This window comes from Euleptes europaea, chromosome 5, assembly GCF_029931775.1.
Source record: "Euleptes europaea isolate rEulEur1 chromosome 5, rEulEur1.hap1, whole genome shotgun sequence".
Taxonomy (NCBI): domain Eukaryota; kingdom Metazoa; phylum Chordata; class Lepidosauria; order Squamata; family Sphaerodactylidae; genus Euleptes; species Euleptes europaea.
The window spans coordinates 11362870-11389580 of NC_079316.1; the positions used below are offsets into that span (position 1 = coordinate 11362870).

Consider the following 26711-nt stretch of genomic DNA (forward strand, 5'->3'; position numbering starts at 1 on the left):
TCCAGGTGAACTGATCTCTATCGGCTGGAGATCAGTTGTAATAGCAGATCTCCAGCTACTACCTGGAGGTTGGCAACCCTACCTATGAGAGGTGCCTTCAACTTTGCAAATGTCACTAGGATCAGTCGGGGAACCCAGTGGCTAGCCCCTCTGCAGCTCTGTCCAGGGAAAAGCACAGGAATCTTGAAGAGGTGCTAACAAGCACCTGAACACAAGAAGTGCCAGGAAACGGCCCAGCGGTGTGTGTGTGTGTCCATCTTCTTGGCTAACATACAAGGCCAATTTGCCGGCAAGGATGGAGACCTTCGCTAGCTCACTTTTTCAGACAAAACTGAAACCCCAACACTGGAACGAGGACGGAAATTAGGGTATTGGGGAACGCTGGGGAAAAGGCAGTGTGATAATAGTTCCATAAGGTCAGGCAGACAAGGAATTGTGTCGCATGAAGGAAGCCTGGACCCTGGTTTCCAAGTACTGCCCCCCGACTTATCCCCCCACGTTTCAGAGCCTTTTAACACACATGAACACATGAAGCTGCCTTATACTGAATCAGACCCTTGGTCCATCAAAAGTCAGTATTGTCCACCCAGACCAGCAGCGGCTCTCCAGGGTCTCAGGCAGAGGTTTTTCACATCACCTACCTGCCTAGTCTAACTGGAGATGCTGGGGATTGAACCTGGGACCTTCTGCATGCCAAGCAGATGCTCTACCACTGAGCCATGGCCCCTCCTTTGAAATTTCTCTCTACCACGCAGTAGGGGGTGATTGGGCCCCCCGAATCCTCAAACACCATGTAATGCTTTTTTTATTAGAACCAACCGAAACAACCCAGAACAGCATGCAAGCTTTCGAGCTCTGCAGGACTCCACAACAACCTAACCCTAAAGAATGGGGAGTGGGGGAAACCGGAAATATTTCCAGCCCTGATCCAGATCCTCTGTCTGTTTCTGGTGTAGAATGCCAGGCAGGATGGGTAAAGTGGTGCCAGGAGAAACTGGTATTGGGTAGCACCTTTGGCCTCCAGGAAACGCCAAATGGAAGCATTCAATTGTAAATATTAAAAAGTCACTGATCAAATGTCTCTCCAACACCGAGCGGATCTCCCGCGTCCTCAGGGTACTGGCGAAGTCCTTTGGCTTTCTGCTGGCTGGACAGGAGCATGTCATGAACCACAGAGATGTGGAATGACAGATTCATTCCTCCTTGACCCAGGCTACTGATGTGCCAATCGACCATTTAATTTGGAGTCCACCCTGGGGCAAGAAGCACTTGAATCACATTCCAGAAGTGGAGCTGTGAGACCCTTGGCTCAGAAGGCAGGAAGCCTTCGGAAATTGTTCCCTGAGCCCTTCACCGAGCTTGACAGCAGTAGAAGCTGGGGGAACTAAACAAAGAAGAAGGAGAAGGAGGAAGAGGAGGAGAAGAAGAAGAAGAGTTGGTATTTATATGCTGACTTTCTCTACCACTTAAGAATCATACCGGCTTACAATCATTTTCCCCTCCCCACAACAGACACCCTGTGCAGTAGGTGGGTCTGAGAGAGCTCTAAGAGATCTGTGACTAGCTCAAGGTCACCCAGCTGGCTTCATGTGGAGGAGCGGGGAAACCAACCTGGCTCACCAGATTAGCATCCGCCACTCATTTGGAGGAGTGGGGAATCAAACCTGATTCTCCAGATTAGAGTCCACCGCTTCCACATAGAGGTCTCTGTTGGCAATCCCAAACAAAAATGGAGTCTCCCTGCAGTTAAAGGCAAGAGACTCCCTACGGGGAACTCCTGCCCAGCCAGCATGGATTACTGAAGAATATAACAGAAAAGAGATGGTTTGGCGGGCAGAGAGACTGTTGTAAAAGCTCAGGCGAAAGCCAAGTATTAAAGAGCACCCAAGGGCTTGAAATATATATATTAATTTCACTACCAGGGCAACAAGGAATTGGACTGAGTGAAACACCAGCACCACAGATTTGAACATCAGCACCCAGACTGAGCCACAAGCAAGACCCGAAGAAGCAGCTGCAGTTGCCAGATCCAGGTTGGGAAACTCCTGGAGATTTGGGGATGGAGTCTGGGGAGGGGTGGGACCTCAATGGGGTACAATGCCATAGAGACAACCCTGCAAAGCACCCATTTCCTCCAGGGCAACTGATCTCTGTGGTCTGGAGATGAGCTGGAATTCCGGGGAGTCCACCTGGAGGCCGACACCCCTAAAACTGCAGGCTTGCAACTGGTGTGACTCGGTCTCAGGAAAGGGCAGGCAGCACAGTTTCTTCCAGAAAGAAGATGAACTGTTGGTCCAATCTCTTGCTGTCCTCTTTCTGATACCCCAAAAAGGCTCTGCTGTAGGAACTGAGGTATCCTCCACACCCAGGCTGGGCCCCAGATCACAAGCGGAGAAGCACCAAAAAAAAAAAGGCATATGGGTCAAGAAAAGAGGCAGGGATAGAAAGCCTAGAGAAGGCTACAGAGCTGAGGATGTTCCATTGGCAACTTTTTTTGCTTGCCTGCCTGTTTTAACAGCAGCTCTGGGCCCTGAGATCTTGTGCTCCTTTGGTTGTTGTAAACCTGGAGGTTGTTCAGTTTCCTTCTGGGGACAGCACCTTACAGAATCATTTAAGTAAAAGGGATTTTTTGCAGCCGGAAGACCCCAGGAGAACTGTGTAGCCAAAGGCACTGTCTTCTGATCTGGAATAAACACCTTTAGCAACCCCAGTCCTGAAAAAACACCTACATTGGAAAGGGTTTCAGTGCCCTTCCATTACCCTAAGGATTTTTTTTTTAAAGAAAACATCAGTTATGTTTCTTCTGGAGCAATCAGATTCAGCACTCCATAAATTGCAGTACATAATTATGAAGAAGAGTTGGTTTTGATATGGCGACTTTACCACTTAAGGGAGAATCAAATCGGCTTACAATCACCTTCCCTTCTCCTCCCCACAACAGACACCCTGGGAGGCAGGTGAGGCTGAGAGAGCTCTAAGAGAGCTGTGACTAGCCCAAGGTCACCCAGCTGGCTTCATGTGTAGGAGCGGGAAACCGAACCTGGTTTACCCGATTAGCACCCGCCGCTCCAAATCACTGCTCTTAACCACTACACCATGCTGGCTCAAACCAGCCAGATGTGGGCCTTTCTACCATATTGAGATAGACTAGGTTATTGAATTTGGACCCAACCATGATTGAGGCTGTGTTTTCCACTGTCAAATGTCGCCTTTGAGAAAGATGGAACTACTAGCCAAGAGTCCTCCTGCAAAGGGCTAATTTTGCATACATTTCAGCTCCGCATGGAAATGCAGCATACGCTCCGCTTTGCAGGTTTTGGCCCTACTGTTGACAACAGCTACAAAGAGGACAACGTCTTCAAGCACCCAACGATGCCCACAAGCATTTAAGCCCATGTGAGTTTGCTACCATCCACTCCTATCCCTCTGGAACGGATGGTTTCAGATAGGCAAGGTGTCTTTCCTGACCATTGGCTCATCTACCTCATCTTATATTTTTAATCCCCCTTTTCCTCCAAGGAGCTCAGGATGTCATACACCTTCATTCTGCCCTCACAACAATCTTGTAAGGTAGTAGAAAAGAGCAAGAGTCCAGTCGCACCTTAAAGACTAACAAAATTTCTGGCAGGGTATGAGCTTTTGTGAGCCACAGCTCACTTCTTCAGATCTTGTAGGGTTTGGCTAAGAGTGACTGGCCCAAGGTCGCCCAGTGAGTTTCATATGTGAGTGGGGTTTGGGGTCTTCCTTCTCCTAATCCAGCACTATAACCCCCAGGGGTCCCCAACCTTTTTGAGCCTGTGAGCACCTTTGGGATTCTGACCCAGGGTAGTGAGCAGAGCCACAAAATGGATGTCGCAGGAGGCCAAGCCACACACACAGAGGAAGCCCAAGTGCGGAGAAGTGGAGTCATTAAGATTCACTGGGAAAGAGGAGTGAGAGTGAATAAAACACTGTGGTGCCGCTGAAGCAATGTGATTTTAATCTGCATAGCCGATCAGATCTTCTGTGGCCGGTCAGAAGCCCAGGTGGGTAAGAGCCGCAACTGGCCCCATCCACTTTCTGAAAACACTTGGTGGGCATCAACGTGACGGCGGGCACCATGGCACCCACTGGCACCACATTGGGCTTTATGCCACGCTGGCTCTCGTTGGTTTCTGAGCCTTCAGATGCACACTCCTTCCTTGTCCTTTCCCAAGCTTTGCTTTGCTAGCACGAAGGCTTGGAATTGCCAAAAGGTGGCCTTTAAACTTGCCCCGGTGACTTTAGTCTAGCCAGTTCTTTCTCAACCCAGCCTACCTTTCTGGGCTGTTGTTAAGGAGGGAATGAGATTTTTCCATCCACGCACATCACCCCGAGAGCTTCTCAGAGGAAGGACAGGATAGAAATGGGGGGAATGATTTGGCTCATGCAAAGGAATGGGATTCTTGCAAGCTCGAGTCTAAGGGTACAAGGAATGGTGTTGTTCTCAAGGGGGAGATGAAGCATGCACAGTGGTCCGATTTTGGCTCACCAAATTTGAAAGTTGACTGCCTCCGCTGGTGAAGCAGCCAAGATTATCCTGCCTCCTAGAAAAGGCCCAGGAAATGCTGAGAACACAAGAACAGAAGAAAGGCCCTGCTGAATCAGACCAAGGCCCATCAAGTCCAGCAGTCTGTTCACACAGTGGCCAACCAGGGGCCTCTAGGAAGCCCACAGGCAAGACGACTGCAGCAGCAGCATCCTGCCGTTGTTCCACAGCTCCCAATATCATAGGCATGCTCATTGCTAGTATCCATTTTGACTAGTAGCCATGAAAACCCCTCTCCTCCATGAACATGTCCACTCCCCTCTTCAAGCCTTCCAAGTTGGCAGACATCACCACATCCTGGGGCAGAGAGTTCCACAAGTTAACTATGGGTTTTGTGAAGAAATACTTCTTTTTATCTTTTTCAAATCTCTCACCAATACCACTCCAACACTCCCATTTCCCTTCTCGTTTAAAATGGGGGGGTGCTAAACAGAGAAATTACATACAAGCTGTTGCGTTTTGTGCATAACTTGAAAGGGTTGGACTGTGCAGTTTTAAGGGTCTCCAGCCATAACACTGCAGAGCTGGGAAAGTTAAGAAAATAGTACTGGCTTGCCCCGATAAAGAAAATTAGTGTTGGCAGAGGGAGAATGGACTAATAAATTTCTGGTGGGAGATAATCCTTTGATTACATCTCAGGTGGCAAAATACCGCGCGGCAAAATATCCCTCTTTTCTCTACCTTTAAGGAGTCTCAAACTGGCTTACAATCGCTTTCCCTTCCTCTCCCTACAACAGATACCTTGTGGGGTAGGTGGGGCTGAGAGAGTTCGGGGAGAACTGTGACTAGCCCAAGGTCATCGAGCAGGCTTCACGTGGAGGAGTGGGGAAACCTAACTCGGTTCACCAGATTAGAGTCCACCTGCTCTTAAAAACTACACCACACTGGTTTTGGGGAGAGGGTGGGGAAACCTCAGGACTGATCTAGGGAACTCTAGCTTCTTCCTGGATCAGAAGCAAGTCCTCTGTTTCAAGGGCAGGGATGGGGAAGAGGGAAACCCCTTTTGTGGGTTCACAACCCACCCCCCTCTCCCTGCTCCTCTCCCTAAGGGATAAACTCTAGCAGAGGAACGGCCATTACAGCTGGGGCAGAAATTGCTGGGAGAAGTGTGCACAAACCTCATCAGGGCAACTTTTCGCGTGCCGTGGACTGGATCGCTGGCAATTTCCCGGGCGAAGGGGCACTGTGAGGATCGTTCTGTCCTCATTCCCTCATTTGTAGGTGTTGGGAAATGGACTGCGGGCTAGGGGGAGAGAAATGGCCAGGAGCCACAGCTGTTCCAGTAGCCACTCTTCGGTCCCTTCTCCACAGACAACATAGGAGAAATCGCAAAGGATGGGGTTACCTGGCCCCCTGATTTTTTGAGACAGAGGGCTGCGACTCGGCTATGAGGACGTCCTCACGGAGAGCATGAGGTAAGGGGGGGTGGGACAGGTGGAAGCGAGCACACAGCGGAGTTGAGGAAGAAAATGGCCATAAGCCCAGGTCTTTTTTTGGTGTACCTTAACATGGCTTGTAGCAAGGAGTCAGCTGTGAGGCGGTTCTGGCTGCAAGTGCCTGCTCGGGAAACCCAACTCTGAACGCTTTGCTCTGAAATTGGGTTTAGCGTTCTCGGTTTCTGCCTTTGTCCTCACCTTAGTTTAGCGGGACAGAACAGTGGCTGAGCCAATGGGGTCCTAATCCCCACCATACTGGCTCCAGTTTCCACCCTACTCCGCTTTTGATTCTTGCAATCCAGAGCGAAGGAGCACTGTTCGTTGTTCCCAACCCTTCTGGGTTCAAAACGAGTCACCCGTCGAAATAGCTGGGAAAAGCTACGCCGGAAGTAGAGGGTGACTGCGGGTGGGAGACACTGCCCAGGCCAGATTAAAATAAAATAAAACAAAACACCAAATACGACCCTGTTACCAACAAGGCATCCTGTGGCGAGATGAGGACAGTAACGTTCCAGAAAGGAGGGTTACGCTCCGGTGTCGCCCTCCCCTTCCCCTGTTAAAAAAAGAAACAAAGAGTTCCTCCCAGTATTTCGGTACTTAGAGCCTCGGGCTGGAAGATCAGACATCACCGTTCCCAGAGGCAAGAGGCAAAAAAAACCCTATACAAAGGCAGGGCTTTGACGTTTCGTGTGTTGCGGGCACTGCGCAGCAGAGGGGAGCGAGAGATAAAGAGGGCATGATCGATGGAAGGAAACGCCACGTAAAATCGTTATCGCCTTTATTCTGCCCGCGCTGTCTCTCGCGCGGTCCAGACGGCCAGTACACGCACTCGTACACATGCAAGCTTGCCAGCTCCGCGAAGGGACCCTCTTGGCTGCCGGCTCAGGGCTGCAGAAGCTTTCAGAAGAAAGCCCCCCCCCCAAAAAAAACACACACCCCAAAACTGAAACAACCCCCCCCCAAACAAAACAAAGAGGGAGAGAAAGAAGAAGTGTTCCAGTTCTTTTTTTTCTTCCTTTTGGCAGCAATCACAGCGTGTTTCAGGACGAGGATCCACAGAGCAGGATGCGCGAATGGCAAAGCCTGCTCCTTCCTGAATAAAAGATGAGGTGTGTGTGTGGGGAGGAGGGGCGCAGGGCTCCTTTGCTCAGCTTGCCCCCCCCCCCATCTGAATCCTGCCGGGCTGCCTTTGAAATCCTGTGCAAACTCATGCTGTAGGGCCTCCGTAGACATATACAAGATGCAGAGCCGGCCGAGCCCAGCTTTCTGTAAGGAAACCATCGCTGGCTTTGCAGTTCCAGCTCGCCGGGCCCAAACGGACCGAACCCCCTCTCCCTGCAGACATTTGTGTGTGTGTGCAGTTCCAGAATAGGGCTGGGCAGACCCTACGATTGTCTACGGGCGTGTGGAGAACAACGCCTAGCCGGGTGCCCCTGGTTCCCCCCACCAGTGTAGCTCAAGCAGGCAGGCTGGATCCTTCATTCCTTTGCCGGGGGGATCCTTCCCTTTCCACTGGAAGCTGAACACACCGCAGCCAGACGCCTCTATGACAGGGAGATTGTGGGGCAACCCGACACTCTGCACCGGTGCCGAGTTAAGGAAGCCCGAAGAAGCGGCACCGCCGAAGGCCGATGTCGAACGGCAGGACTTGGAGAAAGGGGGAGGAGCCAGGAGGGGAGCCAGCGCCCTCCCCCACTAATCCATCTTCAATATGAAGATTCGGCATTGCCGCCGTATCATTCGTAGGACGCCGCAGCAAAAAAGGAGGGCGGGGATCCTTCGTGCCCCGCCCACGCCCTGAGAGCCTTTCATCTAGCTAGGCTTTAGTCCTAGTCCGTTCCACCACAGGTCTCTTGACAAGACAAGGAGCTCCACGTGAAGATAAGGGAGTGGCGGGAGGGGAGGGGGGGAGCAACTCCCCTTCCCACAAATTCGGGCAGCTGGGCGGCACCGCAAACTAGAATCCTAGGGAGAGGTTCCCCTGGCGGGTCCGTTCCAAACCCAGAGTCCTCGGCGGTCAAACCTGAACGGGCAGCGTCTGGTTCATTTGTAACCTCATGTCCTGTATGCTGCTCAAAATCTTCTTCTGATGTCCTGCTAGCGTCACTCCTATCCTGAGCAGGTCCCTATGGGGGGGAAAAACCCAAAACAAAACAAGAGGAAAGCAGTTAGCGATAGACTGCAGGGAACCCAGCTACTAAGGATAAGTGGGCGGGCACGTTTTCAGACCTGCGGAACTCTCCGCCACTGGACATATTGATGAGAAATGGTGGCACAGCACGGTGGCTTGGTCCAAAGCTGAACTCAGCCACAAACTCACTTGGAGTCTGGACTTAAGTGGAAAAGGATCCAATCAGCCTCGCCCCCTCCCCACATCATCTGGTATGTTGAGATAATTCTAGTGACCTGCACTGCAGAGTTGTTGTAAGGAGGACACAGGTAAAGTGTGGGCCGTACTTTCGACAATCTAAAAACGCTATGCAAAGGATGAGAACTGATTTCAGCTGAATACATGAAGCTGCCTTATAGTGCAGACCTTCGGTCCATTCAAAGTCAGTATTGTCTACCCAGACCGGCAGCAGCTCTCCAGGGGTCTTTCACATCACCTACCTGCCTAGTCCCTTTAACTGGAAATGCCAGGGATTGAACCTGAGACTGTCCGCACACCAAGCAGATGCTCCGCCACTGAGCCACAGCCCCTCTCCAACACACATGAAACTGTCTTATACTGAATCAGACCATTGGTTCATCAAGGTCAGTACTGTCTACTCGGACTGGCAGCAGCTCTCCAGGGTCTCAGGTTGAGGTCTTTCACATCACCACTTACTTGACCCTTTAAAATGGAGATTTCGGGAATTGAACCAGGGACCTTCCGCACCCAAAGCAGATGCTCTACCACCAAGCTACAGTTCCCTTGAGTTTCTCCATTGCCGATGTCCTGTTTAGAAGACATCCCTCCTCCGGCTCCCGCCACTCCTAATTGGCAGGAAATATGATTACATGTCAACCACGAGGAAAACAGAAACCATTTTCGAGGAGTTAGCTTTTCTTTGGTTTGAATGTCTGCTGCACACGCTGAGGGCATTGCCCTATCCTGAAAGGGACAATTCTCGACTCAGGGCATGAGAGCGATTCTTGGTGTTTAGCTTCACAAAGAGCCAATTGAAAATCTTTCTCTCTCTCTCTTTTTTTCCAGTGCTGAAGTCAGCATGAGTTGACTTTTCCAATGGAATGCATGTCTTACGACCGCTTCCAACGCACGGTCCGAGTCACATCACACCACATACTGAAAAAGGTCTTTGAAAGGTTGGGGATGCCAGGATGTGGCAGGTCATGGCCTTGATGGACCTTGAAGAGGGGTCATTCCGGTGTGGGGGCTGAACGTGTTTCGCAATTGAAATGTTCGAGCATCCAAAATTCGCATTGGATGCACAATTCGGCAGGCAGAGGACCTCCAGATATATCTTGAATGACAGTGTGAGAACCTAAAAGGAGCCCTGCTAAATCTAACTAAGGTTAGAACAATATTTCTAACTAAGGTTCCTCTGACCATGCAATCCTAAGTACGCTTTTATGGGAGGAAGTCCCACTGAATAGACCGGAGTAGGATTCTGAGGAGATCTGCTTAGGATTGCTCTCTTTATCCAATATGATGCAGGGCCAAAGTCCGCTTTCAGTGTCACTCTGAGGACAACTTGGAGGAAGGGCTGGCAACCATGAAAAAGACCCAATACTTGTCTGAATGAGCCTAAATCTGGACCAGTCTGTGAACATCTAGGTGACATGGGGAGGGGCTATGGCTCAGTGGCACAGCAACTGCTTGGCGTGAAGAAGATCCCAGGTTCAATCCCTGGCATCCCCAGTTAAAAGGATCTGGCAGTAGGTGATGTGAAAGACCTCAGCCTGAGACCCTGGAGAGCTACTGCCAGTTTGAGTCGTCGATACTGAACTTGATGGACCAAGGGTTTGATTCAGTTTAAGGCAGCTTCATGTGTGTTTGGGGAGGGGCTATGGCTCAATGGTGGAGCAGCTGCTCGCCATGCCCAGGTTCAGCCTAGGTTCAAACACTGGCATCTCTATTTAAAAGGAACAGATCGTGGGTGATGTGAAAGACCTCTGCCTGAGATCCTGGAGAACTGCTGCCAGTCTGACTAGAGTATACCTGATGGACCAGTGGTCTGATTCAGTATAAGACAACTACAGGTGTGTTCATGTGTGTACAGCAGGTGTTTTAGCAAAGCCTGCGACTGCTGATTAGATCTTCCTCGGATTTTGGAGAGTTTCCCTCTAACCCAGCACGGTTCCGTGTCCCGCACAGAGCAGCCATTGTGAGCCCCCCCTCCTGATATTCCTCCCTACTTACTCAGCTGTCATTTGGGCCACCAGGTCAAAGGAGGCGAAGCCGGCGTTGACAAAATTCTCCTTGTACCGTCCCATTTTGATGGCATCGAGCCAGTCTCCCACGGTGGTGAAGGTGGTGTAATCGGGCACAGTGCGGTCCAGGAGTGGCTGAGACACGCTGCGAAGGACGAGAGAGCCCAGAGGTCAGGCAAGGCCCAGGGGGAGGGGCTGCAGGGGGCCGAGGCCGGGCAGTCCCATAGAATACGGAAGGCTAAGCCTCATCGGCTTCCCGGTCCCTGTTTGCTCCGGCCCTGTTTGCCTTTTGCCTCCAGCCCTAAGGGTAACTATATCCAGGTTGTTGCTTTTTTTCCACCATAAACCATGAGAGCTAGAAACTTGGCAATGGCTACTCCAGACACAGCAGGTGGCCTGTGCTTGGGGAGGGCGAGGGGGCGAGCGACACTGACCCGGACTGCACGCTGGCGATGACCTTCAGGCTGGCCGCGTTACGGATAAGCTTGTCGAGCGTGTTCACTATCTGTGCAAACTTGGGCCGGAGGTTGCGGTCGCGCACCCAACAGTCCAGCATGAGCTGGTGCAGAGCCGTGGGGCAGTCCATGGGGGGTGGGAGGCGGTAATCCTGTTCCACAGCATTGATCACCTACAGAGGCAACGAAAAAGCATGGGGGGGAGGGTTTGTGTCTTGCTCACTCGGGTTTCTGCTCCTGTTTGTCTCCTCTCCCTCGCCTCCAGCCCCCGAAATTCTTCCTGGCTTGGAGAGGCATACTTACGTCTTGGTTGGACATGTCCCAGTATGGCCTCTCGCCATACGACATCACCTCCCACATGACAATCCCGTAGCTCCACACGTCGCTGGCGGAAGTGAACTTGCGGTAGGCGATGGCTTCCGGGGCCGTCCACCGGATCGGGATTTTACCGCCCTGTGGGGAGAGATGCTCGACCTAGTCAATTAGGGCCCTCCCCGCTCTGCTCCCCTGGAACTCTACGACTGACTGGCCATGGAGGCGGGAGTGGTCTTTAAGCTGCAGGCAGTCATCAGAAAAGACGGTGTGGGGTTCGTATGCCTGGAACTGGGCAACTACGGAAATGGCAACTACCCCCAAATGGCCTGGAGATCAATCCACCCAGATGGTGGGAGCAGTTCATACATTCCTTGAAGAACTAGACATAATGCCAAGCCTCATCCCAGTTCCTTAATTTAGTGATTTCTCTTGACACCTGTCAACATTCCTAATGATGCCAACAAAGCTATTTACGGATCTTTGGGGGAGGATTACTTAACTATTCCAGAGAAAGCTGCTGATGAATCTGTTCCTACACTAGCTAGATTCAAATCCAGTAGCACCTTAGAGACCAATTAGATTTTTGGAATATGAGTCAAAGCTCCCTTCCTCAGACTGTGGCCTTTTAGGCATGGCTGTTTCCCTTGCGGTCACCCCTCTGACGACTCCAGGTCTTTGTTTTGATTATGCATGCAGTTTCTGACCATCAGAGGTCACCTTGCTCTCCCCGCATTTCTGCGTGTTTTGCCCGCATTTTCAAATTTGTGCTAAAGCCACTCCCTGAAAACGTGTGAAAAACGCGCGCAAATGAGTGGGGAGAGCGAGGCGACTTCCGATGGCCGGAAACGGCATGCATAATCAAAACAAAACCCCCGAGTTGTCAGAGGGGTGACCATGAGGCAAACAGCCATGCATAAAAGGCATGTAACACAGAAGACTTCTGGCGAGGGATCAGAGGTTTAAATGCTTCCTCGGAGTCAAAAGGGACCTTCCGAAACAGCAAGTCGAAGAAAAGGCCGAGGGACAAACCTTTCCCCCCAAACTAATCTTTTTATTGGCAGGGAGTTTAAAAAACAAAAACATGCACAGGAGCATTGCAACATTAGTCCCCCCACCATACACTGAAAGAGTTCAGCTATGCTGCAGATGATGCCAAGATCAAAGGGATTCTGCAGCCGTTTCCGTACGGGGTTCGATCCAGACTAAATTTTCCACTCGTGTAAAGTGCTTTTCTCAGTAGAACCGAAGGTTCGTGTCTCCCTCCTTCCACTGCAGCCCACTGATCTCCCCAAAATGCTCCTCCAGGGGGACCCCCAGGAATGGCATGAGACCAAAATCGGGGGGTCGGCAGCAGGAGTTGGTGGAAATCACCCCACCCCTTCTGTTAGTGGAAAAGTTAGCCCGGGTCCACTCCCAAGCTTCTGCGAGGGAAGGGAGAGGCGCACCAGCGAGGCTGTTACATACCAGTGAGCTGGTATAGGTGGGGTCCGAGGGATCGTCCTCCAAGAAGCGCGAGAGCCCGAAGTCGGAGACTTTGCACACCAGGTTGCTGTTGACCAGGATGTTGCGGGCAGCCAAGTCCCGGTGCACGTAATTCATTTCTGAGAGGTACTTCATGCCGGCCGCGATGCCCCGCAGCATCCCCACCAGCTGGATCACTGTGAACTGCCCGTCGTTGAGCTGCCGGTCGGAGAAGGAAAGTCATTTATTTTATTTCATGTCAGAATGGGAAGGGACCACCAGGGTCATCCAGTGTGGCCCCCTGCCAATGCTGAAACTACAACTATAATATCCCTAACAAGTAGGCATCCAATCCATACTTAGGAAGCTCTGATTATGAAAAAGTGACCTGTCTCATAAAGTCAGAAGAGATTTGGCTGAAATAATCTCTCTCCCACCCCACTGAAGGGGCTTAAAGGACCTTTCACCTCTGGTTAAACTTCCAGCCAGCATCCTCTGTAACTCTTAGCAAGCAACATCGGGGAAGGCCTCGGCCTCTATGACCTGTTGTTGGCCCTCCAGAGGAACTGGTTGGCCATTGTGTGAGGCAGGATTCTGGACTAGATGGACCACTGGTCTGATCCATCAGGGCTCTTCTGATGTTCTAATGAAGGCCTCAGCCTCTATGCCTTGTTGTTGGCCCTCCAAGACAACTGGTGCCTAACATGTGAGATAGGAACTGGACTAGATGGCACCTCTTTCAAACGTTGAGCACTTGTACAAGGCTGGGAGAAGAAGTACCTCAAATTTGTAGGTATCTCATGTGTAGGGGTTTTGTATTACCAGTCCGGTACATTTTTATCTCCTCTTATGGCCAACTAGCAGATATTTCCTTCCTCATTTAACAACCCTTGAGTGCAGAACCTGACTTTAATTTTATTTTGAAAATTCAGGTTTGGAGTCTTTGGGGAAAGCGGGGCTATGAGCAGAAGCGCAAGCAATAAAGTCTGGTGAAATCTGAGAAACCACACAACTAGCCGAATTTTCAGGGAAAGGAGAGCCCGAACATCTCTTTGATTAGGCCAACACAAAATCATTAATACAAAATATGCATTTTTCTTCATTTCTTAATTTCTTTTCTTAATTTCTTAATTTTCTTAATTTCTTAATTTCTTAATAAATTTATTGCAGTTTATCCAGGCATTCAGCTTTCTTACTGGCATAGAATTTTGATTGGGTATTTAACTGCTCTAGATGATAATAATCAACATCATCATCATCATCATCATCATTTTTTATTTATATCCTGCCCTCTCCCGGCAAAGCCAGTCTTAGAACAGCTCACATCATAATTAAAATACAATATAAATACAGTATAATAAAATGTATTATACAATATCATAAAAATAATTATACAGCACTGAAATTTGAATGAATAGCCTAAAATTCTGGTGCAAAAAAAAAAAAAATTCCCAGCAGGGAGAGATTTTCTGGAGCATCATATCTAACCTTGCACTACCGAGGGAGAGAGATGGACCTCAAATTAATTTAATCTGGAGACAAATCAAAATCAAAAGGGGAGGGAATAACCAATAGGAATAGGAAGGGAACCAGGGGAAAAGGGGAAGAAGAAGGGAAGGAGGAAGAGGAGGAGAAGGGGATCCCAGCATCTATAAGTGCACCATTTGCTCCCATGCACTGGAAAAGAACCGAAGACAGTCTTTGGCAGGATTGTGAACTCACCCGCAAGAACGAGTCAAGGGCGCAGTTCTCCATGAACTCTGTGATGATCATGACCGGCCGGCTCTTGGTTACTACGCCCTCCAGGTGGATGATGTTAGGGTGGTCAAACTGCCCCATGATGCTGGCCTCACTCAGGAAGTCCCGCCTCTGCCGATCAGTGTAGCCCACTTTCAGCGTTTTGATGGCCACAAAAATCTCCCGGCGGCCCGGCAGCTTCAGACGGCCCCGGCAGACTTCCCCGAATTCTCCTGCAGGGGATCGGGGAGGGAGGGGAAGAGAAGTTACATGCGTCGGCAAGATGTTACACGCGTCGGCCAAAACCTGCCTGCCACCCTCTTGTGCTCCTGTCTATGACGGGTCCCAAACTTTTTCGAGCCTGTGGGCACCTTTGGAAGTGTGACGGGCACAACCACAAAATGGTTGCCGCAAAATGGCTGCCGTAAGAGGCAGAGACTGCCACAAAATGGCTGCTGCAGCTCACCTTCAGTCACACGGTGGAAATCTTTTTTGCGGTGGTGGCAGCTGCTGCCAAAGCAACATTTTTAAGAAATTTGCACAGCCAATTAAACCTCCAACGGTCAATCAGAAGCCATGGTAGGCAAAATCCCCACGCGGCACTCACCACTTTTTAAAAACACTTGGTGGACACCAGGAAAAGTGTTGGTGGGCACCATGTTGGGAACCCCTGGTCTAGGAAGATGAGACGGGCTGCAACCATGTGACTTGCCTGCTCCAATTACTTCCTCAATCTTCACACAAGAAATGTCGATTTCCTTGGCGAACTCTCGGACAGCCTCGTTGGGGTCCTCATAAGTGAACGGGTCGATGTAGACCTTCATCCCAGGGGTGACTGTAAGGGCAGAGAGACAATTGGCACCCAGTACAGGAAAGCGTGTTTAGGCTTCACTCGTGTTTGGTTCTGCAGGGCTCTTACTGAACGATGCTAAAATGTCTGCAAACTGACTTGAATGTAACTCGTTAATCAGCAGAGGACTAGTCAACTAAAAGTCTTTCATTTAGGGAGAGAAGTTGTAGGGGAGGGGCCGTGGCTCAGTGGCAGAGCATCTGCTTGGCATACAGAAGGTCCCAGGTTCAATCCCTGGCATCTCCAGTTAAAGGGACTAGGTGAGGGAAAGACCTCTGCCTGAGACCCTGGAGAGCCGCTGCTGGTCTGATTCGTCGGAACAGACAATACTGACTTTGATGGACCAAGGGTCTTTCAGTATAAGGCAGTTTCATGTGTGTTCATGTGTCAGCGGTGCTAGTTCCTTTTTGGAACTGCCCTAGAGAAAGAACTGTTCTGCTTTCCTTAGAGACCTTTTCTGAAATACAACAAAGGCTAGAAACTTGCCCTGCTCTTCTAACACTGAATGCTGAGGCTCTTAGGATTGGTCAATTGCCATCAGTTGTTGCCTTAAGGAAGCTGAATACATTCGCAGTCGCGTGCAGAGTTCTAGACTGGCTGTATCATGCTGCCAGGATAAGGTTCCCTTTGCTGTTGCAGAGTATGGGAATCCATGTACGCCAGACTTAGAAGGCAGAGTCTCTGCTTGGCTACCTGGAATGCAGCATTCAGGTGAATGTGTCTATACCTACAAATCCAGGTATAAGAAGCCACCGCAGAACCTATGTGCAAACCCTTGCAAGCACAGGCACCCTTCTCTGGGTGCCCTCTCTGTCTGAGGCTCAATGGATGACTGTCCAATAAAGGGCCTTCTTGTTCGTGGCACCGAAATAATGGAATTTCCCTCTTCAAGCAGATTCAACAGTCCCCTTCAATCACTGTCTTCCACTAACAGGTGAAGACTTTTCTGCTGAGTTTAGAATTCCCTCCTTCCTGTGTGTGTGTTTTAACTGATTATATCTTTGATTGTTTTTATATTTTGTTCAATTGCTGTTTTTAAATTTTTCCCCATTATATGTATATTTAAATTTTTGTTTAAATGGTTTTTGAGGTTTGCTGCCTTGGGAGCCTTAACGGGTGGAAATATATATATATAGTAAAAAGATAAATAAATGCATGAGACACCCAGACCGATACTCACTATACTGCTGCAGCTTCTCCGTATATTCTGAGTCTGCACTGTTTTGCTGTTTCCTGCTCAAAAACAGGAGGGGGAAAAAGATCATACAAAGCACGGTATTATTCTCCCCTCCAGTCATTGTTGTCGCCAAGATCTGAGCATTGAAACACACTACAACCTTTCTGAACCTGCAGGCACCTCTGGAATTCTATTGTGGGCACTGCCACAAAATGACTGCCACGGGAGGCAGAGCCAGTTACAAAACAGCTGCTGAAGCTTACTTCAGTTACGAAGTGAAGATCCTTGTGGTGTGGTGGCAGCTGCTGGCAAAGCAAAAGCCTTGTTGGGCAAAAGCCCCACCTGGCCCTACCCACTTTCTAAAAACAATTCACGGGCACCAGGAAAGGTGCCAGCAGGTGCCATGGCGCCCATGGACACCATGTTAGGGACCCTTGCTCTAGAAGAGGAAGAGGAAGAAGAGTTGGTTTTTATATGCCAATTTTCTCTACCACTTAAGGAAGAATCAAACCAGTTTACCACTTAAGGAAGAATCAAGCCTTCCCTTCCTCTCCCCGCAACAGACCCCCTGTGAGGTAGGTGAGGCTGACAGAGCTGTGACTAGCCCAAGGTCACCCAGCTGGCTTCATGTGGAGGAGTGGGGAAACCAACCTGGTTTACTAGATTAGCGTCTGCCGCTCATGTGGAGAAGTGGGGAGTCAAACCTGGTTCTCCAGATCAGAGTCCACTGCTCCAAACCACTGCTCTTAACCACTACACCATGCTGGCTTTCATTATCCTCTGACACCCCCAACCCCCAGCCACATGTTTATTCTAAAAGTCATAATTCAAATTTCAAAAAGCTACATTTCCTTCCGTGGATTTGACATGTTCCACTCACTCCATCCTGGCCTACACAATCCCACACATTCACAAACCCTTCCAGTTCTAACTGTTACCCATCCACGTACATTGGTAGGGCTGCCAACCTTCAGGTACTAGCTGGAGATCTCCTGCTATTACAATTGATCTCCAGCCGATAGAGATCAGTTCACCTGGAGAAAATCGTCGCTTAGGCAATTGGACTCTATGGCATTAAAGTCCCTCCCCTCCCCAAACCACGCCCTCCCTCAGGCTCTATCCCCAAAAACCTCCCGCCGGTAGTGAAGAGGGACCTGGCAACCCTATACACTGGGCAGACACAAATCATAGCTGGAGAATGTTAGATTAACTCTGGGGAATATCATCTTGCAGACTTGGGACGGGGGTGGTGGTCCTCAGCTTGGTATACCCCCGTAGACCAAATCACCTCCATGATGACAGCTCAGGCTTCTAGAACTGCCCCCCCCCCCCCCCGAACTAGTACCTGAAGCAGACAATGGCGATCACCACCACAGCTATCATGAAGACCAAGCCGGCAGTGGCAGATCCCACAATAAGAGGAAGTTCCTGGAAGCTCTTGCTGCTGGATCCTGTTAGGAGAGGGAGAAGAAGTATTTCTTCACACAATGCATAGTTAAAGTGTGGAACTCCCTGCCCCAGGAGGTGGTGACGGTTGCCAACTGGGAAGGCTTTAAAAGGGGAGTGGACATGTTCATGGAGGAGAGGGGGTATTCTTGGCTACTAGTCAAAATGGCTATTAGTCATGATGCATATATACTCTCTCCAGGATCAGACGAGCATGCCTGTTATATTAGGTGTCGTGGAACACAGGCAGGATGGTGCTGCTGCAGCCGTCTTGTTTGTGGGCTTCCTAGAGGCACCTGGTTGGCCACTGTGTGAACAGACTGATGGACTTGATGGGCCTTGGACTGATCCAGCATGGCCTTTCTTATGTTCTTAAGACTTTAAGAGGGGAGTGGACTTGTTCATGGAGGATAGGGTTATTCATGGCTATTAGTCAAAATGGATACTAGTCAAGATGCATACCTATTCAGGATCAGAAAAGCATGTCTATTATATTAGGTGCTGTGGAACACAGGCAAGATAATGCTGCTGCAGTCGTCTTGCTTTTGGGCCTCCTAGAGGTACCTGATTGGCCTCTGTGTGAACAGACTGCTGGACTTGATGGGCTTTGCTCTGATCCAGCAGGGCTTTGCCTATGTTCTTATATTAAGAGAAAGGAAGAGTGTTGGGAGGTCTGGAGAGAGCAGACAGAGAGGGGGCTGGCAGGCCGGGGGCAGGGAGAGAAGAAAGGAGAGGGTAGCAAATGCCTACCATTTTCCACCGGTGTCCGAAACTCCATCGCGTGGCTGTACTGGCCATAGCCAGCCACAGTGCGCGCCCGGACCTGCACCATGTAGGCCGCATTCGGCTTCAGGCCTTCCAGTCGCATCAGGTTCTTCTGGCTCGTGACGGTGTTGGCGATGCCGTCGCTCTGGCCCTGCTGTGAGAAGAAAGGAAAGGGTGGGGTGTCTCGGGAGAATCCAGCTTTCCCCTCCCATTTTCGGGATACAGGCGCTCGCTCTAAAGCAGGAGAGTAGTTTCAGATATTGATGACGGAGGGGGATTCCCTGTAAGGAAGTTCCTACTAGGGAAGGAGTTCTAATTCTCCTCTCCTCTCTTTTCTAGTTACCTTCTCCAGTATATGCTTTAGGGAAATGTGGACTCTGGCCACATGCACACAAATGAATCCCAGATGGACAGCATGTGGTGGAAAGTGCTGTCAAGTCGCAGCCAACTTATGGCAACCCCGTAGGATTTTTAAGGCAAGAGACCAACAGAGGAGATTTGCCATTGCCTGCCTCTGTATAGTAAGCCTAGACTTTCTTGGTGGTCTCCCATCCAAGTACTAACCAGGGCCGACCCTGCCTAGCTTCCGGGATCTGATGAGATCTCCGGCAGCAGAGGACAGGTCTCGCAATAATGGGTTTAAACTGCGGACGGAGAGGTACCGGCTGGATATTAGGAAGAAATTTTTTACTGTAAAGAGTTGTTCAACAGTGGAATCAGCTAGCTAGGGAGGTGGTGAGCTCCCCCTCAGTGGCAGTCTTTAAGCAGAGGCTGGACAAGAACTTGCCAGGGATTTTCTAGGCTGGTCCTGCATTGAGCAGGGGGTTGGACTAGGTGGCCTGTTTGGCCCCTTCCAACTCTGTGATTCTATGACTCTACGACTCTACCCTGCCCTGGCTGGCGGCCCTTTACCTTCTCGAAGTACTTGATCTCGTAGTCCAGGATGATTCCGTTGGGCTGCTTTGGGGGCTCCCAGGACAGAGTCATGCTGTTCCCCGTGCTGCCGTGCAGGTGCATTGTGGGAACTGCCGAGGGAGCTGCCGAACGGGGGGAGGAGGAAAGAAGAAGGCAGAAATACGTCAGCTTCTCGACCCCTTTCAACTAGAGTAAAAGCCACGTAACTAGCAACCGTTCGACCTGGACACGTGTTGAAGCGCTTACGCGATGACTTCGGAGAGATGAAATCCAACTTGTGCTCACTTGGAAAGTGTGAAAAAGCGATCCGTGGAATTGGCAGATTTTTTTTAAAAAAGGAGCCACCCGCTGGGAGATCCACTCCACTGGTGCCTCTACAACTGAACACAACCATTCTACTGTAAGGTGGACAATCCAGCCCCAAAGCCCTCCTGGTCTACTACCCTAGGGACCCACTTTCTTGTAACTCGGGATGGTAGTAGATAGTGCCTTCAAGTCGTAGCCGATATATGGCAACCCCCTAGAGTTTTCAAGGCAAGAGATGAACAGAAATGGTCTGCCATTGCCTGCCTCTGCATGGCAACCCTGGATTTCCTTGGCGGTCGCCCACCCAAGTACTAACCAAGGCCGACCCTGCTTAGCTTCCGAGATCGGAAGAGATCAGGCTAGCCTGGGCCATGCAGGTCAAAGCAACTCAAGAGGGCAAGACCGTTTTCAGCATTCCTTCCCTTTCCAGCCAATGGTGTACAATATTCATTTCAAAACAAGAAAATTTATCTGAACTAGTACAAAGTCAATCCCGGACAGGGTTGCTAGGCCAAGATTTTATTTAAAAGATGGGGGACAGGTAAGTTTTCGTCTTATTGCTGCATACTGTAAGCAAGAATAACCTACATAATCTCTGCAACAGTGAGGACTAGAATCTTTGTGTCAAATAAAATACTAAGAGTTAGAGCGGTTCCTCAGTGGGACAGGCTTCCTCGGGAGGTGGTGAGCTCTCCTTCCCTGGAGGTTTTTAAGCAGAGGCTAGATGGCCATCTGTCAGCAATGCTGATTCTGTGACCTTAGGCAGATCATGAGAGGGAGGGCACCTTGGCCATCTTCTGGGCATGGAGTAGGGGTCACTGGGGGTGTGGGGGGGAAATAGTTGTGAATTTCCTGCATTGTGCAGGGGGTTGCACTAGATGGCTTTGGTGGTCCCTTCCAACTCTATGATCCTATGAGTATATGACTAGATTATTTTATTTTTTCAGGACGACATGACAATTACAAGGACCGCATAGCGAAGGCTCCATTCTGCAGGGTAAGACACAGAATTTCCAAGATTCATGGCTCGTTGAGGATCCAAGGGAAGCCTCCAGAAGACCTCGCTTCCCCAGGAGAAGACCTTGGCAGAGAGGTCAGCTGCATCCTTTCCCATGATCCACTCACCTGCTTGATTGGTGGTGATGTTTACTGATGCAAAATGGGGGTTCTGGGGGTTCTTGCTGGAGACGCCGTTCACGGCCTGGATCTCGAAGGTGTACTGCGTGTGGGCCATGAGATTGCTGATGTAGATCCGCTTCTCGGTCAGGCCGAGCTGGCGGGGGACAAACTCCACATTGTCGTCGCAGCGCATGCACAGCCGGCGTTCCACGCTGCACTTCTTGCAGATGACATTGTACAGCAGGTCGTCCCGGCCGCCCGAGTCCCGCGGCTCACTCCACTCGAGCACCAGGGACGTCTCGTTCACATTGGAAATGACGCTGCGTGGGGCCGTGGGGACGCCTGCAAGGGGATATGCCCATCAAAATAGCTCGCGGCACCCCAGTAGTGCCATTTTTATGCATGCTGCTATTAAAAGGTTTTTTAAAAAACAATCATTTCATACACAATGGAAGGGAAAGCCCTGTCAAGTTGCAGCTGACTTATGGCGACGCCATCGGGTTTTCAAGGCTCTAGACAAACAGAGGCGGTTTGCCATCACATGAACACATAAAGCTGCCTTATACTGAATCAGACCATTGGTCCATCAAAGTCAGTATTGTCTGCTCAGACAGGCAGCGGCTCTCCAGGGTCTCAGGCAGAGGTCTTTCACATCACCTGCTTCCTGGTCCCTTTAACTGGAGATGCCGGGGATTGAACCTGGGACCTTCTGCATGCCAAGCAGATGCTCTAACACTGAGCCACTGCCCCTCCCCCTCTGCAAGGCAACCCTAGATTTCCTTGGTGGTCTCCCGTCCAAGTAGGAACCAGGGCTGACCGACACCCCTTTGCTTCTGAGATCTGGCAAGGTCTGGCTAGTCTGGGCCATTCAGGTCAGCGATACTCACCATCAGTTGAGGAGGAAAGTATAGTCAAGTCGCAGCCAATTTATGGCAAGAGAGGAACAGAGGTGGTTTGCCATTGTCTGTCTCCATGTAGCAGCCTTGGACTTCCTTGGTGGTCTCCCATCCAAGTTCTAACCAGGCCTGACCCTGATTAGCTTCTGAGACATGACCGATAAGGCTAGCCTGGGCCATCAGGGCTTATTCACAACAGTACAAAATAATAATAATAATAATAAGAGTTGGTTTTTATATGCCGACTTTCTCTGCCACTTAGGGCAGAATCAAACCGGCTTACAATCATCTTCCCTTCCCCTCCTCACAACAGACACCCTGTGAGGTAGCTGCGAGAACTGTGACTAGCCCAAGGTCACCCAGCTGGCTTCATGTGTAGGAGTGGGGGAAATCAAACCCTGTTCACCAGATTAGCCTCCGCCGCTCAAGTGGAGGAGTGGGGAATCAAGCGCAGCTCTCCCGATCAGAGTCCCCCGCTCCAAACTACCGCTCGTAACCACTACACCATGCTGGCTACAATGTAAGGAGCTATTTACATTGCCAAATATAATTCAAAACAGACCAATATACACAACTGAACTTTTTTTACTTGCAAACAATCCTTTCAACATAACATAATAATGGAATCCAATATGCTTCCCAAAGTTTTATTTCTTATCAACCAAAGCAGTAAGCCAAACTTCATTATCTCCCAAATTTTCCTTAACCAATCAAGGTTACTTGGAAGATACTTGCTTTCCCCTCCCTCAAAAGCTCCCCTGACACAACATCTCAATCTTCCAATGTACAAAACATCTCAATCTTCCAATGTACATTCGCAGTATTTCACAGGCATTAATCACATGTTAGTTCTTATAACCACTTTGTAAGGGTCAGGAAAGGGGTAACATTTTTCGAGTAAGAGGACTGATTTGGAAGCAGCCTTTCAGTACAAAATGTTCCTTTTGTTTGTCCTGGCACGAGCTCTGAAAAACTGGTTCTCCAAGTTTGCAATATAAGGTTGAACGAGGGGAAAAGTTGGCTGTGGAGGATACTAATTGGCTAACGCCTGTGCCGTCAACAGAACACACTGACACCAATCCCTGAAGCAGTTTCGCAAATATGCTTTAAAACGTTTGCTGGTTCACAGCTCAGTCTCTAAGAGGCTATATTCTGTACTAATTTATATATTGCATTCAGGTTACATTTTATAAGGACTAGAGGCTGACTTAGCCCAGCTCTGTGTTTCAATGTACAGCCAGGCAGGGCTGGCTCCAGGTTTTGCCGGAGCTGGTACTGCCAATTTCTGCCTCCTCAGTCATTTGCAATTAGCACCTTGTAAGATGGGAAGCAAATACTGGCACAGATAAGGGTGCTTGACTCTCTCTTTTGGGCTCTGTGGGCGAGCGGTTCCCCATTTCCTGCACTGATGGGAGGAAAAAACTGCAGCCGTTTCAATCTGGGACACCGCAGCCCAGAATGCTTTCTTTCCTGGGAACCAGGTGACCTTGAAGCACCAACCCTATGCCACTGATCACTTTAAGACTCCCAGCTCTGCTTTTTTCACCATCAAGGTGCAGGCCACCTATGCTAACCCTGTACAGTTTTCAAGGCAAGAGATGTTCAGAGGTGGTTTTCCATTGCCTGCCTCTGAGTAGGGACCATGGACTTCCTTGGTGGTCCTCTGTCCAAGTACCAACCAGAGTGACCCTGCTTAGCTTCCAAGATTTCAAGGCAAGAGATGAGTAGAGGTGGTTTGCCATTGCGTGCCTCTCAGGCGACGCTGGACTTCCTTTGGCCTTCTACAAAATACAAACTGCAGGCTCATGTAGCCTCAGTGTGCCTTGGGGCCATGCAGGAAAAAAGGAGATGGGTTTAACCCTTCAACCTCCTCTCAGTTTCACTACTGGATACAAAAGGGGAGCCCAGTTATTAGCATTTTAAAGGAGGGGGAGAAAACACATTTTGAAAGGACATGACTTATTTCCTTTAAAAAGCTCACAGCAGAGCAGAGGAATCTGGTTTCCAAAACAGGGTGGACGAAGAAGGGGAGGGGCTGTGGCTCAGCGGTAGAGTCTCTGCTTGGCATGCAGAAGGTCCCAGGTTCAATTCCTGGCATCTCCAGTTAAAAGGACTAGGCAAATTGATGATGTGAAAGACCTCTGCCTGAGTCCCTGGAGGGCCGCTGCCGGTCTGAGTAGACAATATTGACTTTGATGGACTGAGGGTCTGGTTCAGTAAAAGGCAGCTTCATGTGTTCATGTGTGTTAAATCCCTTCGCCCTTCCCTGCATGGCCCAAGCCAAATTAAGGCTGCACAAACCTGCAATTTCCATTTTATAAGTGGAAGGAGATGTGCGCTGCAACTCTTTGTACCCTAAGACACCCCAAATTGACACTAGTTTTAACAAGAGAAACGGGGGCAGCCTTACTGGTGCAGGCGCTGTCAGGGGGGTCGGTGTCCGCCCGGAAATAGTTGTTCCAGCACGTGCAGAGGGTGGCCGCTCCAGAGTTCGTCCGGCTGTTGGGAGGGCAGGGAGAGCACAGACTTTCCCCTTGCTTGGACTTGAAGGTACCTGGATCGCAGGCTGGAAAAGAAAAAGAGGAGAGGGTTTAGTTATCGGCATTTAAAGTTGCCAGGTCCCTCTTTGCCACCGGCGGGAGGTTTTTGGGGCAGAGCCTGAGAAGGGTGGGGTTTGGGGAGGGACTTCAATGCCATAGGCCAGTGATGGCGAACCTTTTAGAGACCGAGTGCCCAAACTGCAACCAAAAACCCACTTATTTATTGCTGAGTGCCAATGCGGCAATTTAACCTGAATACCACCCCCAGAGGGGGCCCAGAGGAAGAGGCTAGGGTTGCCAAGTTCCTCTTCGCCATGAGTGGGAGGTTTTTGGGGTGGCGCCTGAGGAGGGCAGGGTTTGGGGAAGGACTTCAGTGCCATAGAGTCCAATTGCCAAAGTGGCAATTTTTTCCAGGGGAACTGACTCTATTGGTTGGAGATCACCTGTAATAGCAGATCTCCAGCTAGTACCTGGAGATTGGCAACTAGTTCCTTAGTGTTTTCTCTCTACATATCAAGACAAATGGAAAGGTGTTTGGAGGATAGCTTGTGGGCACTTCAAAGGTGGAATAGGACTGCACGCCCCTCCGCCCGCACAGACCCAGAGGGTGCTGGAGAAGCCGCTGGAGGGAAAGAAGGAAGGAAGGAAAGAAGGGAAGGGAGGGGGAAAGGGAAGGAAGGGAGGGAGAGAAAGAAAGAAAGAAAAAGAGAGAGAAAGGGAGAAAGAAATGGAGCAAGGGAGAGAAAGAAAAGGACAGAGGGAGACAGAAAAAGAAAGAGGCCATTTATGCATGGGAGGTTTTGCCTTGGATTTGCCACTCGGTGGGGCGCGGCGGCAGGCTTGTGAGAGGCGAGCAGGGTGGGGCAGAGGGCGCCTCCTTCGCACCCACCAACCAGCCATGCCCCTCCGCCCGCACAGGCCCAGAGGGCGCCGGAGAAGCCGCCAGCCATGCCGAGTGTGGGCGCTCGGCTTCTGTTCCCTGCTCTCCCACCCGCCTGGCTGGCCGCGCACGCTCCAGCGGCAGCAATGGCGGCAGCTTCTGTGGGAGAGTCCGGGGGCCACCGCCAATGATGTCGGAGGTTCCCCACCCCTGGGCTACAGCCTCCCCCATCCGGGGTGGGGCAGAGCCGGAAAGGCCAGCGGCTTGGAGGAACCGTGAGTGCCGGCAGAAAGGGCTACGCGTGCCGGAAGTGGCACCCGTGCCATAGGTTCGCCAACACGGCCATAGGCCGTTCATGCTTGGTAATTAGCAGCGCGTTCCAGGCTGAAGTGGCCCGCATATTTTTTTTATTGCTTTAAGCTGAACTTTCATTCCAACCATCACTGCGAAGCCGGCGCATACCTGCTTCACATTTCTTAAGAGCCCCTTTAACGCGGCCCTTTGCATTTGCTCCGTCCCTGCATCGAAGCATTTACTGAAAGAACCATGAAAAATCACAGCTCCGGCTTAGCTATGCAAACGACCATTGCTATTGGCTATGCAAACCGAGTGGTGGTGGTGGAATTTGTCTGACTTTCTCCTCTTGCATCGGGACTGTGAATAGTCATTTTAAAGGGCGGATTTAAAAAAAGCAGCTTTTGAGCGAGCATCAAAATCGACCCTGCATAAATGGCCCTAGAGTCCAATTGGCAAAGCAGCCATTTTCTCCAGGGGAAGTGATCTCTATCAGCTGGAGATCAGCTGTAATAGCAGGAGATCTCCAGCTAGTACCTGGAGATTGGCAACCCCATCGGCACATGACAATAATGGTGGAGAGGCGGGAAGAGCAGGAAATCAGGGATGGCTCACAGAGACTCGTCTGTCAGCCAACGGCCACCGTGGTGACCTGCTCGTGTGGATGTAGGCTGGTCTTCCTCGAGAGGACCCCACGTCAGACACAGAGAGCATTTTTTAAGGCGTCATCCCCATACACTTGAGGCTAGATTACCCAGGCTGCAGAACAATGGATCGTCCCATTTCAGACAAGAGGCAAGGGGGGCACCGAACGCTCCCTCTGGTTAAAATGCAACTCTATACCATGAATATCATATTACGAAAATGAAAATTTATTAAGTGGTAAAGGGGGATATATGAAGTAAGCCAAGGTATGCAATTGAATTGAAACAACGTATGAGACATATCTAACAGTAGCTTCTTGTTATCGTTAGGTATAAGCACAGATGCTGAAAGGTAGAACTGTTTTTTTTAAAAAATAGTAATAACATGATATTATTTTTAACGTTTAAACTAATACAGTAACTGGTATAAAATGGTGGAGTTTATATTTTTGCTTAGTAATAATTTTTAACACTGATAGAACATATCCTAGTAGTCAATATGGCAGGGATTGAAATAATTATGCTTCAGGTGGT

General features: G+C 50.1%; 1 protein-coding gene across 1 annotated transcript in view; it reads right to left on the minus strand.

The window, feature by feature from the left end:
* Positions 1-7817: 7817 nt before the first annotated feature.
* EPHB3 (EPH receptor B3) overlaps positions 7818-26711 on the minus strand; it is a 118411-nt gene continuing 99517 nt past the window's right edge. The window contains exons 4-16 of the mRNA XM_056849264.1: positions 24230-24385; positions 20930-21265; positions 19496-19620; positions 18569-18737; positions 17718-17823; positions 16376-16428; positions 15058-15180; positions 14331-14578; positions 12612-12827; positions 11136-11285; positions 10812-11005; positions 10367-10522; positions 7818-8129 (exon numbers count right to left, since the gene is read on the minus strand). Of these exons, the coding sequence (XP_056705242.1) occupies positions 8021-8129; positions 10367-10522; positions 10812-11005; positions 11136-11285; positions 12612-12827; positions 14331-14578; positions 15058-15180; positions 16376-16428; positions 17718-17823; positions 18569-18737; positions 19496-19620; positions 20930-21265; positions 24230-24385 (2141 nt within the window). The 3' untranslated portion in view covers positions 7818-8020. The remainder of the gene's footprint in view (positions 8130-10366; positions 10523-10811; positions 11006-11135; positions 11286-12611; positions 12828-14330; positions 14579-15057; positions 15181-16375; positions 16429-17717; positions 17824-18568; positions 18738-19495; positions 19621-20929; positions 21266-24229; positions 24386-26711) is intronic.